At 38.6% G+C, this 14,595-nt stretch overlaps 1 protein-coding gene across 1 annotated transcript; it reads left to right on the top strand.

Moving 5' to 3' along the window:
- Positions 1-997: 997 nt before the first annotated feature.
- LOC120529039 (zinc finger protein 501-like) lies at positions 998-12,603 on the top strand (the record flags this gene model as incomplete). The annotated part of the gene is made up of 2 exons (XM_039753101.1): positions 998-1,211; positions 9,892-12,603. Coding segments are annotated over 2 exons (1,284 nt in total), but the record flags the coding sequence as incomplete, so codon positions are not given.
- Between the last annotated feature and the right edge of the window lie 1,992 nt (positions 12,604-14,595).

Here is a 14,595-nt window from a genome sequence, read left to right as displayed (position 1 = left end):
GTTTATATTAAATCTTCATTTTTCCAGCTCTCATATGCCTTTCTCTTGTCAAATGCTGGCAGGATTCTATAATTATCATCCATCCTCTACTGCGAATCTTAAACTTTAATAAAAACACAACACCTTTGATGTTACCCACACACTTTTGATTCTTTTCTCCCATAAAACACACCCATCACTAGTAACCTCCTACAAACCCACTCTCCTCAAAGCTCGAATGTCCTACTCTCAGTCGGGATGCAGTCCCGTAATCCCACAGATAGGAGCTCATATATAAGACATAGAATATAACAACTTAACTGAATGAAGCTCCCAATGCGAAGTTCAAGTCCAGCGAGGATATCCAACAAAGCCCTCAATATGACTATGTCTTTAATAGACCTGCCATTGCTGTGTCCAAACATGATGGTGCCGTGTAGATAAAGTGTTGTCATATCTACATGGTGGCACTGAAATGTATGCAAATCCCCTTTAATGAAGGTCTGCAGTGCACTTTGATCACATCTGAATTGTCTGATTTGTAATTTTAAACTGTGAGGCAGAGGAGCAAATCAAGAAAAATGTGACTTTGAATCAAACCTTATGGAGGGCACTGTGACCCTGAAGTGTGTTCATTATTTTTTTCTGGCTTTATGAATTTTAATTCTATTATTTTTATTTTCACAGGTCTTTCCCATTTCACATGGCCATACACTGAGGTGTCTAATGGCCTCCAGCTCAGGGCTGTCCATGTGAGAAGTGAATCTGAGAAGAGAAGGGCAGACATTTAAAGAGAGAGAAGAGTTTCCCACAGAGCATGGCCTCTGCCAAAGAAGATGGAGTGGATGAAAGAACGGTGGACATTAAAGAGGAGTACTGTGAGTGGCTCACAGCAGAGGATGTTCATGTCAAGCTGGAGGATCATGAAGAAAGAATTTCAGTTTTTAAAGAGGAGGAGGAGTGCAAGGGGGTGACTGCTGCCATTAAAGCTGAGGATTTGAATGATTTCTCAGGTGGTCTTGATCTTCAAAAGCATGAAACTGAGGATATTTTTAAGCAAGAGGCCTGTGAAGAATCTCCATCCAGTTTACAGCCCTGGTCCACTAATACAGGACGACTGGCTACACAGGAGAATTCTGCAGAACTGAAATCAGAGTTATCAGAGTCTGAAGTGAAAATCACCGAGGAAAATGGGAGAGAAGGAGAAGAGTCACCTGGGAATGTTGGAATAAGTGAGTAATGTGATTAAATATAAAAGAAAGAGTGCGTTTATAAATTCTAACGGTGGGTGCTTTGATGTTTTTAGAAGATTGAAATGAGAGTGGAAAACACGGTTAATTGAACTTGGATAAAGACCACCTGCTCGGTTGCATGATAACAAACAATAAGTTACCTAATAAATGATAAATTAGAAAAACTTGGGTGAATAAGGAGAAATCTAAAGCGTTGAGCGCATGACTTGAACATCGTGAAGGTTTGACTGAAGCTGTGACGTATGTTAGGCCAACAGCGCATGACATTCAATGAGAATATCAAAAGTCATATTCTATTAAAGACGTATATTTCTTAAATTGTGTGACAGTTAAGGCAGATATGTCCACAAAAAGAAATAAATAAGACTAAAATCCTCTCCCATGTGCACTAAATAAGAGTGAATTTACTCCGGCCAGTGCACACCTAATATGTGCCTCCTCTTTCTAATGGTAATCTCGTGCACTTTGACGTTAACAGTGACAAGAGCTACCTGTATGAGCCATGATGACATTCAGGAGGTCTCAGGGTCTTCTTTCAGCATCTTGTGTTCTGCTCTCAGCCTGAACTCGCTGGGCAGCATGTCCTGGACAAGTTGGCAGTGGTGTGAAATCTTCACTTGGAGATGATCTTGGGCCCTTCTGTCTCCCACAGTCACATCGAGTCAATTTGGAGTCACCACTCCACTTCACCTGCATGTTTTTGGGGATGAGGGGAAGAACCAGAATAACCAGAAACACCATTCAGATCCCCTGTGTAGAACAACAGTGGGAAGGATTTGACCCCAGGACAATAAAGCAGCTGTGCTAAACACTGTGTCCCCTAACACAAGCTAATATATTTGTATGTTTAGATTTTAGGTCAGATTAGGTTCTAGAGGATGTACATATCATCACATACATTAGAGTGAAGAAGAGAAAACCCAAATTCAGACACATGATTGGATAGGAAGATTCTGATCAGAGTCTTTAGAGTCGATATTGATCACCCATTCTATTAGGATCTGCTGATATCAATGATACCTGTTTTTCTTCATAATTAATAAATGTATTTTTAGCTATACATAAACTTCACATTCCATAATAAAGTGCTACAGCATACACAAAGAACATTTACCCATAATGCATGCATAATGGAACAAAAACAAGTTGATCAACAACATTTATTTCTATAGCACATTTTCAAACAAATACTGTAGCTCAAAGTGCTTTACATGATGAAGAAAAGAGAAAAAAAGACAAAGTAAGAATTAGAATAAGACAACACTAATTAACATAGAATAAGAGTAAGGTCCGATGGCCAGGGAGGAAAGAAAAACCAAAAAAAAAACAAACCTCCAGACGGCTGGAGAGGAAAAATAAAATCTGCAGGGGTTCCAGACCATGAGACCGCCCACCCCCCTCACATAAATGAAACAGTCCTGTTTGTATTAAGGGTTTTCATGGAAGGACTTGATGATGATGGTCATGTAGAGTTATGGCTTTTAATCCATCGATGTAAAGACATCACAGTGCTTTGATTAGGTGGTGGTGACACAGGTCGCCACCACAAAAAAACAAGGAAAAGAAACAGAAAAGAGAGTAGGGGTTTATATGGATTTTATAGCCACCATGAATAGTTATTATAATGAATTGACTATACAGAGTATCAGGATTAAATTAAAGTGAAGTTATGAGAATGCCATGTTAAAGTAATGTGTTTTCAGCAGTGTTTTAAAGTGCTCTACTGTATCAGCCTGGCGAATTCCTATCGGCAGGCTATTCCAGATTTTAGGTGCATAGCAGCAGAAGGCCGCCCCCTCACCACTTCTTTTAAGTTTTGGTCTTGGAATTCTAAGGAGACACTCATTTGAGGATCTGAGGTTACGATTTGGAATATAAGGTGTCAGACATTCCGATATATAAGATGGGGCGAGATTATTTAAGGCTTTGTAAATCATAAGCAGTATTTTAAAGTAAATTCTGAATGACACAGGAAACCAGTGTAGTGACATCAAAACTGGAGAAATGTGTTCAGATTTTCTTTTCCCAGTTAGGATTCTAGCAGCTCCATTCTGCACTCGTTGCAAGTGATTGATGTCTTTTTTGGGTAGTCCTGAGAGGAGTGCGTTACAGTAATCTAGTCGACTGAAAACAAACGCGTGAATTAATTTCTCTTCATCTTTCAATGATATAAGAGGTCTAACTTTACTTATGTTTCTTAAGTGAAAAAATGCTGTCCTAGTGATCTGATGAATATGGGATTTAAAATTCAGGTTACAGTCAACAGTTACCCCTAAATTCTTCACATCCATCTTGAATTTTAATCCTAATGCATCAAGTTTATTTCTAATAACCTCATTGAATCCATTATTGCCAATCACTAAAATTTCTGTTTTCTCTTTATGTAGCTTTAGAAAATTACTATTCATCCGTTTAGAAATAAAAGTAAGGGATTGTGTTAGTGAAACAACAGATTCGGGGTCATCAGGTGCTATTGATAAGTACAGCTGTGTGTCATCAGCATAGCTGTGGTAGCTCACGTTGTGCCCCGAGATAATCTGACCTAACGGAAGCATGTAGATTGAGAAGAGCAGCGGACCAGGATAGAGCCTTGTGGAACACCATATTGGATATCATGTGTCTTTGAGTTGTAATTCCCACAACTAACAAAGAATTTTCTACCTGCCAGGTAGGATTCAAACCAATTTAAGACCCTGCCAGAGAGGCCCACCCATTGACTAAGGCGATTTCTAAGAATATTATGATCAATGGTGTCAAATGCAGCACTCAGATCTAAGAGGATGAGAACAGATAAATGGCCTCTGTCTGCATTCACCCGCAAGTCATTTACTACTTTAACGAGTGCAGTTTCTGTGCTGTGATTTGTTCTAAAACCCGACTGAAATTTATCAAGAATAGCAGGTTTATTGAGGTGGTCATTGAGCTGCATAATGACTGCCTTCTCTAGAATTTTACTTAAGAAGGGCAGGTTAGAGATGGGTCTAAAATTTTCAAACGCAGTACAGAAGATTTTTTAACTGTCTTTTCAGGTGCAACTATGACAACAGCAGCCCTCACCTTTAGTATTACATTTTTCCACCTTACTATTTACATTATTCTCGCTATTGTAGTTAGCACTATAAGCAGACTGGTTGCTTACAATGTTTGTAAAATTTAAAGCTGCTGATGAATTAAAGAATTGTTTTTTAACAATATGCTTCTCATGAATGTACACTATCAATATTTCTATAATAAGTAGTAACAGAAAATGGTCTGATAGACCAATATCAATGATCTGCTGCACATCAACTTTGAGTCCTTTGGTAATTAAAAAGTCTAACATATGACTTGCTTTTTATGTATGCTGATTAATGAGCTGTCTCAAATCAAAATAGTCTAGGAGGTTCATGAATTCTTTTACTTTTTGGTCACACTGATTATCAATATGAAAGTTAAAGTTGCCGGCTATTAGGAGTGTGTCATAATTCGTAATTATAATTGACACCAAGTCTGAGAATTCCTCAAAGTAGGATGCATTAAATTTAGGAGGTCTATACATGGATAATACTAGAAAATGAGAATCTCCATGAATAAGAACGGCAAGATACTCAAAGGACTTGAATTTACCAAAACTGACATCTTTACACTTTAATCGGCTTGAGCAAATGTTTGCTAAACCGCCACCCATCTTTCCCTGGCGGTCTGCACGAGAAAAAATGTAATTTGGAGGTGCAGATTCGATTAAAACTGCTGCACCATTGGAGCTAAGCCATGTTTCACTTAGTGCGATAAAATCAATTTTTCTTCCAATATACTAATAACCCAATTGTGCTCCACTCACTTAGAATCTGGAACCAATGTAGAAAGCATTTTAAGACGGGGAAGCTTCTATCTGTGGCACCTCTGCAAGAGAACCACCTCTTTCAACCTTCACAAACATATGCAGTTTTTAATATCTGGAAAAAATTTGGAATTAACTTGCTTAGAGATCTTTATATAGACATCGTCTTTGCATCCTATGAACAATTACATTCCAAATTTAACATTCCAGCTACACATTTCTTTCACTATCTTCAAATCAGGAACTTTGTTAAACAGAACCTTCCCGATTTTCCTCATCTTGCACCCTCATCCATGCTGGAAAAAATATTGCTCAATCTCAAGGAATTAGACTCCATCTCTACAATATATAAAATCATTTTACAATCCCTCCCTTTCAAAGATCCAAGAGGACACTGGGAAAAAGATCTCTCAATTAATATATCAGAAAAGGAGTGGAAAGTAGCAATGCAGAGAATTCACTCGCTCCATATGCTAAAGCATACAATTATACAACTCAAAATTATATATCGAGCACATCTGTCTCGACTAAAACTCTCCAAAATGTTTCCAGGGCTGTGATGATCCAACCTGCGAACGTTGCAACCAAGCCCCAGCCTCACTAGGTCACATGTTCTGGGCCTGCACCAAATTAACATCATTCTGGACAAAAATTTTTAATTACCTCTCAGACAGTCTTGGACTCACAATCCCTCCTAACCCATTAACAGCTGTGTTTGAGGTTCTTCCAGAGGGGCTTAAAGTGGAGAAAGACAAACAAATTGTGATGGCATTCACTACACTGTTGGCACGCAGACTTATTCTGATAAACTGGAAGAACACAAACTCTCCTCTTTTAAGTCAGTGGGAAACCGATGTGTTATATTATTTGAAATTGGAAAAATCAAATACTCAGAGCATCCGTACAGACTTTTTTGAAAACATGGCATGATCTAATCAATAATATTTTAAAATAAGCTCTTAAAGCACAGAGGAAGCAACTATTTCAATATTCTTTGTCTCCTGCATTCATCTCTATTGGCTTATTAAATTTATTAATGTAGGTATGTTTACAAGCCTTAAATTGTACACCGTTTGGCTTGCTCTCTCTCTCAGGGGTGGGGATCGATTTGTTCTTAACTCGATTTTACTTTTTGTAAAAATTGATTTGTATGGATTGCAATAAAATTAATAAAACTTCAAAAAAAAATCATTTTTTCTATCACTAATAAGATCGTTGATGAGAAATTTCTTGTTGGTTAATGCTCTAACATTTAATAGTGCCATATTTAATGTTTTGGAGGAGCACTGCTGAATTCTATGTGTGTTATGGGTATTTGGAATAGAAACCAAGTTATTTTTATTAGCGCCGCTCTGTGCGTATTTTTTGTTTAATCTATAATCTGTTTTTATTGATTTAATACATTGTTCATCTAAAGGTGTAATTATAATTAAATTATTAGTGTTTTTGCCACACTGCCTAGATTTTTTACATACTTTGAGATTATTTAGAATAGTAATATTAGTGCACTTTTGCGGAAGACTTTGTTAAAGAATTATTATGTCCTAGCAAAGCATTAGTATTATGGAAGGGGTTAGGAGTAGAAATAGACAGTCAAGAGAGATGAATTACCTTAGCGATGTTTTCGGTGTGGACCCGGGCGCCGAATCTATTTGGATGTAGACCATACTGCTTGAAGAAAAGTGGCCTCTCCCAGAAGAGGCCTCAGTTGTCAATGAACCGGATATTTTGATTCTTGTAGAAGCCTTTCAGCCAAAACAAAAGGCATGTCTTATTCATACTCCACATTTCTAATCAAATAAAATGTTCATTTAGATATTCATAGCCATGTACTATGACAAGAAGAAAACGAGACAATCTTGGTGAACGCTTCAGGTTCTTATCTAAGAATATAACATCTCTGCATGTTCTGAGGACAGTCTGGTCCTCCTGTCATCAACGACGTGTGCTGCCGTACTGAACAGACCCTCGTTGTCTCCACTCGTATAAGGAGGGCACAGGTAGGACGACGACTTTTATTGGTCCTCCAAAAAGCCAGTGGCCTAGCATCTGTTGTGATATGAGATTCACAGAGATAAAGATTAATTTCTGATGCTGCTGACTCAAATATCGTTTTTATCTTTATTGACAATTTCTTCATGCATTCTGCAGTTCTGTTGGTGGGGAGTTTCTTTGGATCTCTTGGCTGTCATCTGTCACTCCGAGTGCGTCTGTGTGCTCGAGACACCGGCACTAAGCAGTTTATGTGTTTGAGATTTGCAATCATCTGTGAAGTATGTGTCCTTGTACCATTGTTTAATGTGGGGGAAAAAATCATTATGTTAATAATATCTGTTACAGAATTCATAACTGTATAGTGACTATTCACACTCATTTCTTATTATGCATAATTAGTATTATTTTATTTAGGTCTAAAAACTAGGCTCATATCACTCTACCCAACAAGCAAATAATTATAATTTCTAACTAATCGACGTCCACTTAATAACGATTTATATTTATGTACCAGCTCGGTAAAACTCTGCATCCCTTTCCTCCCATCTACCTACACATTCACTGAAATGCTAATCAAAGAGATTTTAGTCAAAATAGTTAATGCCTGGTTAATTAATTATACAAATAAATCAGTCGACAAACACTTGCTGGCAGATGGAATCATGGATCTACATGATCTAGAACAGGGGTGTCAAACTCCATTGCACAGGGGGCCAAAATCCAAAACACACTTTAGGTCGTGGGCCGAACAGGATAAACATTTATTGAACACACTAAAACTAAACTTTTTAAACTTAACTTTTTTGAACATAAATATGAATAAAAACAGACAGGAATATTATTCCAAAATAAATCGACTCAAACCTTTAATAACTTATAATATTTTGCTCTCCATAAAAATATATCCTGTCTAAATTATACAATTTAGAAATAAAGTAAACTTTAAAAGAACAAACATTCAAATTTCTTTACTCTTATGTCATTTTATATAAAAAATAAACTTAGATTTTAAATATCCCAAAAGATTTTGCTCTCCATAAAAATATATCCTGTCAAAATTATACAAATTCAAATATGAACATGCTGCATAACAAAACCTGGAAATATAAATAAAATGTGTTCCTTTCAGCAATAACAAATCAAATCATTCAGTTGTCTTTGCTCGGATGTCATTTTAGAGCTGGACGCCTGGCATCTTTTTTTGGCCACAAGTTCGTTTCTGTTTGGTGTGAGGTTCTGTGTTGTGGAGATTCTCAGGATGGATTGCAGGTGCTCATCAGTGAGGCGACTCCTGTGTGCTGTTTTGTTAGTCTTTATCACTGAGAAGAGCTTCTCACACAGATATGTGCTACCAAACATGCACAAGGTTCGAGCCGCATGTAGACGGAGCTGAGCATTTCTGCGGGAATGGAGTGAATAAACTGTGCGGGCCGTGCAGTATCGTACTTTGCCTTCAGTGTGCCATTACACTGCAGCTCAATCACCTCCATCTGAATGTGCACAGGTGCAGTTTCCACATCGACAGCAAATGGGTTGCGAAATAACTAAAAATTCTTTTTTTGTTCTTCAAAGTCACCAAAGCGCCGTGCGAACTCAGTGCGCAGTGCGCTCAGTTTATCAGCAAAGTGCGTATTTGGGAACACCGTAGTGCCAACTTGGTTCAACATTACTTGGCAACAGGGAAAGTGGGGCAAGTTGCACTGGTGCATTTGTGTCTCCCATAAAAGTAGCTTCACTTAAAATCACTTTGTGATTTTGTATGGGTAAAAACGTCTGCTGAAGTGTCAGATTCTTCTTTAACTCTTCTGCTTTCTGTACCTTGTGCATTGCATTCAGGTCTTTCAGGTTATCTTGATGTTTTGTCTCGTAGTGCCGTCTTAGATTAAATTCTGTAATTAAAGCCACTTTAGCTCCACAAATGAGACACACGGGTTTACCGGCAATGTCAGTAAACATATACTCAGCCTCCCATCGGTTTTTAAAAGCTCTATGTTCAGAATCACCTTTTCTCTTCGGCATCGTGTGGGCTAGCTTCGCAATAACTTGCAGCATCATAAGCTAGACTTGATTAACACGGTAAGTGTTCGCAAGGCAGCTGAAGTGCTGCATTATGGGATCTGTAGTTTATTGTGTTACCAGCGCTTCATATCGCCGGGCAATTAATAACAATAATATATAAAATGATCTCGCGGGCCGGATATAATTACACGCCGGGCCGGATGTGGCCCGCGGGCCTTGAGTTTGAAACATATGATCTAGAAGGTGACATCTTCCAGAACTGAAAGAGGCTGGTTGTCCAGGCTTACCATTTCCACTGTTTTTGCTGTCACAGTAAGTCTTTGGTGTTCTTGCTGTCAGTATTATAAGGTTGAGTTTTCTAAGTGCTGCCATTATTGGAGGCCGAGTGAGAGTAGGCGACTGAGTTAGACTAAGCTTGATGGTCGCCTCCGGCTTTGAACAGTTCGTTCTACACACAAGTCCCTTTTGTGTTGACTTCTCAGATGTTTAATAAGGTTTGTATTGTTGAAAGTGTGGAGTGGCCAGACCATAAACGGCACCTCAGTGTGAGGAAGGAACGGCAACCAGTGTGCCACCACTTTACTTGTACTGTGCCATTTATTTTAAAAGGCGGGTAATGGTTAGGAATTTAGACATCCACCCTGAAGTTGTAGGTTCAAATTCAGCTTTTTACACCATGTGACTTCGAGCAAGTCACATGACCAGCCCGTGCTCCAGATGGAAAAATAAGAGAAATGTAACTAATTTTGTCTCAAATGTTGCGAGTCACCTTGGATAAAGGTGTCAGGGAAAAAAACAATAGTTAAAATATTTCTGTTATTTCAGATTTACAGAAGAATGGCAGCTTCTCTCCACTTTCATTTGGTCGTCAGTTTCTTCAATTCAAAGAGGAAGGTTTGAAGAAATCAGCAAGAGGATCAGAGAACCTGACGGCAGCCTTTTTGCAGTGCAGTTCTCTCCCTGCTGCTTCAGTAACACAGATAGAAGCCATTAAAACTGATCGACAACAAGTGGAGAAAGAAATCCAAATTCACACTGGAAAAAAATGTTTGGAATGTGGCAAACAATTCACACATAAAAGTGATCTTAATGACCATATGAAGATTCACACAGGAGAAAAAATATATTGTTGTCATGAATGTGGTAAGTCGTTCTCTAGGAGAAGCCATCTTCAGACACACAGAAGAATTCACACTGGAGAGAAACCTCATTGCTGTTTAGAGTGTGGTAAGTCGTTCTCAACGAGTAGCTATCTTCAGACACACAGAAGAATCCACACAGGTGAAAAACCTCATTGCTGTTCAGAATGTGGTAAGCCATTTTTACATATAAGCAATCTTCTGACGCACAGAAGAATCCACACTGGAGAAAAACCTCATTGCTGTCCAGAGTGTGGTAAGTCATTCTCAACGAGTAGCTATCTTCAGATGCACAGAAGAAGCCACACAGGAGAAAAACCTTATTATTGTCCAGAATGTGGCAAGTCTTTCCAAAGCAGAAGCAAACTTCTGAACCACAGAAGAAGCCAAAGAGGAGAAAAACGTCATTGCTGTTCAGAATGTGATAAGTTGTTCTCATATATAAGCAATCTTAAGAGGCACAGAAGAATCCACACAGGAGAAAAACCCTATTGTTGCCAAGAATGTGGAAAGTCGTTCTCATGTATAAGCTATCTTAAGAAGCACAGAATAAGCCACACGGGAGAAAAACCTCATTGCTGTCCAGAATGTGGTAAGTCATTCTCAAGGAGAAGCCATCTTCAGAGGCACAGAAGAATCCACAAAGGTAAAAAACATTATTGTTGTCCAAAATGTGGCAAACAATATTTTGACGAACTCAGTTTTCAAAGGCACACAGAAATTGATACTGGTGAGAAGCCATATTGCTGTTCTTAATGTGGAAAAATGTTTTTCAACAGTTGGTGCTTTCGAGTACAAACACAAACTCACAATAAAGAGAAAATGAAGTATGTCTGATCTGAATGTGGCATATGTTGTGCAAACAAGAAAAGTCTTTATAAACACAACAAAATCCATACTAAAGAAAAATATTTTTGCTGTTCTGAATTGGGGGAAATAATTCTTAGATTTAAGCTCACTTCAGTGCCACATTGAGCTAATTCTGGAGTGAAATCTTATTGTTGTACTGAATGTGATAAGCAGTTCTCGCAACACAGAGAGAGAAACGGGAGAGAAACCTCACCATTACTTGGAATGTGGCAAACAATTCCCATGCCTCAATTCCCTGTATAATTGTAGAATTGTACTATACTGGAGAGAAGCCTTGCAGTTGTACTGAACATGGAATGTGATTCTTTTGTAATAGTTTTCTTCACAATCATAAAGTAATTAATTCTGGCAAGAAACAATGCTGTTTTGACTGTTGCAAGTTTTTCTCAGACAGCAGGACTCTCAAAGACCACTTGAGAATTCACTCTGAAGCGAAACTTTCTTACTGTCCAGAGTGTGGCAAACGATTCTCACATCCAAGCGCACTTAGGTGGCACGGAAGGATCCACACTGGAGAGAAGCAGTACACCTGTTCTGAATGTAGTGAAGGGTACTCTTCCAGAAGACTTTTTCAGAGACACAAACAAAGTCATATTGGAGTAAAGCCTGTCCCAGAAATGACAAATGATCTTTCCATTGGCTCCTCAACCAAAAAAAAAAACTGAAGAAAAAACTTCTGAATGCTTTAAAAAACTCCAGTTGAAAGTAGTTAATAAATACATAAGAATAGTGGAGAAAACACTGAAAGTGTAATACAGATCCTAGTTGTAAGGTCACTTCAGAGCCACATGTGAATACACACTGGAATACAACTCATATTTCACAAACAGCAAGAATCTTCTTCAACAACTTAGAGGTGCAAGAAAAAACCTCATTGTTGTCCTAAATGTGGTGAACGCTTTTCAGACATCAGTGGCCTTCATATTTGTAAATGACTGGTTTACTTGTGGTAAGCCTCTTAGCTGTTCTGAATGTTGAAAGTGATCCTCCTGTATCAGGCTTCATCAACAACACGTAAGATTTCATAAAACACTCAGAAACGGTAAAACCAGTACGTCAGCCATACAGGGACTGAACACAACTGAAAATGTTCAATGTAATTATGAAAACATGGAGAAGTGAAATCCACAGTGCAGTGCCAACTACCAGGATGTGCCACTGACAACAAGGGGAATATTTTTGTTTTGCACCTTTTGAGATGGGGCCTTATCTGAGTAGCAATGAACTTCTACTGTCTCTGGGATGTCATCTGATGGCTGACGCCTGGGCTGAGTGCAGACAGCCGTTCTTAACTCTGATAGTGAAGAAGTCATTTAGTGACGTCAGCTGGCAGCCAATGCTGTCCAATCAGATACTGCGGATGGACAGTGGAGGAGGACAGGAGCCTAAAAAGAGAGCCGTCACATGACAGACCAATGTAGAGGGGCTTTATAAGACTTTTACACTTATTTAGGTTATCAAATATAAATGACTAGCAAAATACCCGCACTTTGCAGCGAAGAAGTAGTGTGTTAAAAAGTTATGAAAAAGAAAAGGAAACATTTTAAAAATAATTTAACATGATTGTCAATGTAATTGTTTTGTGACTGTTATGAGTGTTGCTGTCATCAAGGATTTGATCATCATTATTTCTTTCAGTCAGGTTCGTATTTGGAGGTAAACCGATTTGGTCGTGAACCGAAGCAATTTCCCCCCATAGGATTGTATGTAAATACAATTAATCTGTTCCAGACCATATGAACTGTACGTAAATATATATTTTTTTAGTTTTTAAGCACAGATATAATTATACCATAGAATGCACAGCGTAATAGTAAACTAAATGTAAAAGCATTGAATAACGCGGAGAAAACCTTGAACAACAGAGAAAACTAACACTGCAATAGTTCGCGCTATAGCGCTACAAACCGCTCGCTAAAAACACTTTTTTTTTTTTGATGAGTTTTAAGCACAGGGGAAAAATGAACACTTGAAAAAATCCGTAATTTAATAAACCACCAAGAAAAATAGCATTGCAACAATGCACGCTACGAACAGATCGCTGAAAACAGAAGTGAAAACAAAATCAGGACCAGTGCATTCTTTAACCAACTTCCTACCTTAATGCGTCCAGCTCTCTCTCGCGCTGCCCGTGTGTCTGCATCCATCTCTCGCTCTGCCTCTGTGTGTGTGTGTCGTGCTATGTCTATTGCGCTGCCTGTGTGAGTGTCACTCATTCTGTCTCGCGCTGCCTGTGTGTGTGTGTGTTGCACTGTCTCACGCTCTCTCTCTTGCTTGCTACACAGGAAATGCACAGGGAGGGACTGAACATGTACAAACCGAAAGGGAAACTGACTTGTTCGTATACCGAGTATGTGGTCACGAATATTTAGCTCAGTTACGTGGGAGGCGTGCTGATTTCCGCAGTAGCTGCACTTATGAATATGCTAAGCACAGTCCTTCACCCATGAATATTTACCTTATATGGGCAGGCACTTAATTACGTGGGAGATGTGATGACGCGGACGCAACTCTGCCTCACACGGCGACCGAGCTGTTGGCTATAGCCGTATATATGGACGAAAGTATGTTCCAGTTATGACCGTTACGCATAGAATTTCGAAATGACACCTGCCCAACTTTTGTAAGTAAGCTGTAAGGAATGAGCCTGCCAAATTTCAGCCTTCTACCTACACGGGAAGATGGAAAATTAGTGATGAGTGAGTGAGGGCTTTGCCTTTTATTACTATAGATAAAGAGTCTTTACAAACCAAACACATTCATCGTCTGTGTGTCAAGGGTGAGTCCAAAAGTGGGAATTTAAGAAGATCTAAATACAAATAAAATGAAACATTCAAGGTTCAAAGAGAAATGTTTAAGACCTGAAGAGGGAGTCACAACAGCATGCTAGGGTTAGCACGGGGGACCACAGTTGTGAAGAATATCAATTAATGTATAGAAGGAATATTATTTATAACAATAATAATCATGTTATGAAAAGTGGGACATCATAATGAATGCAGAACACAATGCAAATGAAATGAACTGATTTTATTTTCTGACATACAAGAGAAAAAAGGAAGACAAAGTGTAGAAACACACAGGGATCTCTGCTGACCCAAATGGTAATTTGATAAATTAACCTAAAAATATAACGGATGTTACTTTTCTACATGGCAGTGTATCCTGGGTTGGTGTGTGAAGGACGCTCTATACACCGAATGTGTTGGTTCAGGTTTCAGTTTGAGGACAGCACAGAAAAGGCAGGTACCAACTGTTGACAACAGAAGAAAGCTGATTGGTGGAAAATTATGTCAGTCACTCTTGAGTGGACTGTTGAGGACGGCCATGGCATGCAGACTTCAAACTTCATGTGTTTTTGATTTCAAATCTGTGACCGTGCACTGAATAAGTCTGTTATTTATCAGTTAGCATGTTCTGAAACTGTAATGTCATCACAAAGATCATACAAACACGTAACATGACATTTGTGATCAATCACTTTTGTTGATTTTTATGTCACCATTCATCAGCCCTGTAT

The sequence above is a fragment of the Polypterus senegalus genome, chromosome 4 (assembly GCF_016835505.1).
Source record: "Polypterus senegalus isolate Bchr_013 chromosome 4, ASM1683550v1, whole genome shotgun sequence".
NCBI lineage: Eukaryota > Metazoa > Chordata > Cladistia > Polypteriformes > Polypteridae > Polypterus > Polypterus senegalus.
This window is presented reverse-complemented; position numbering and strand designations above follow the sequence as displayed.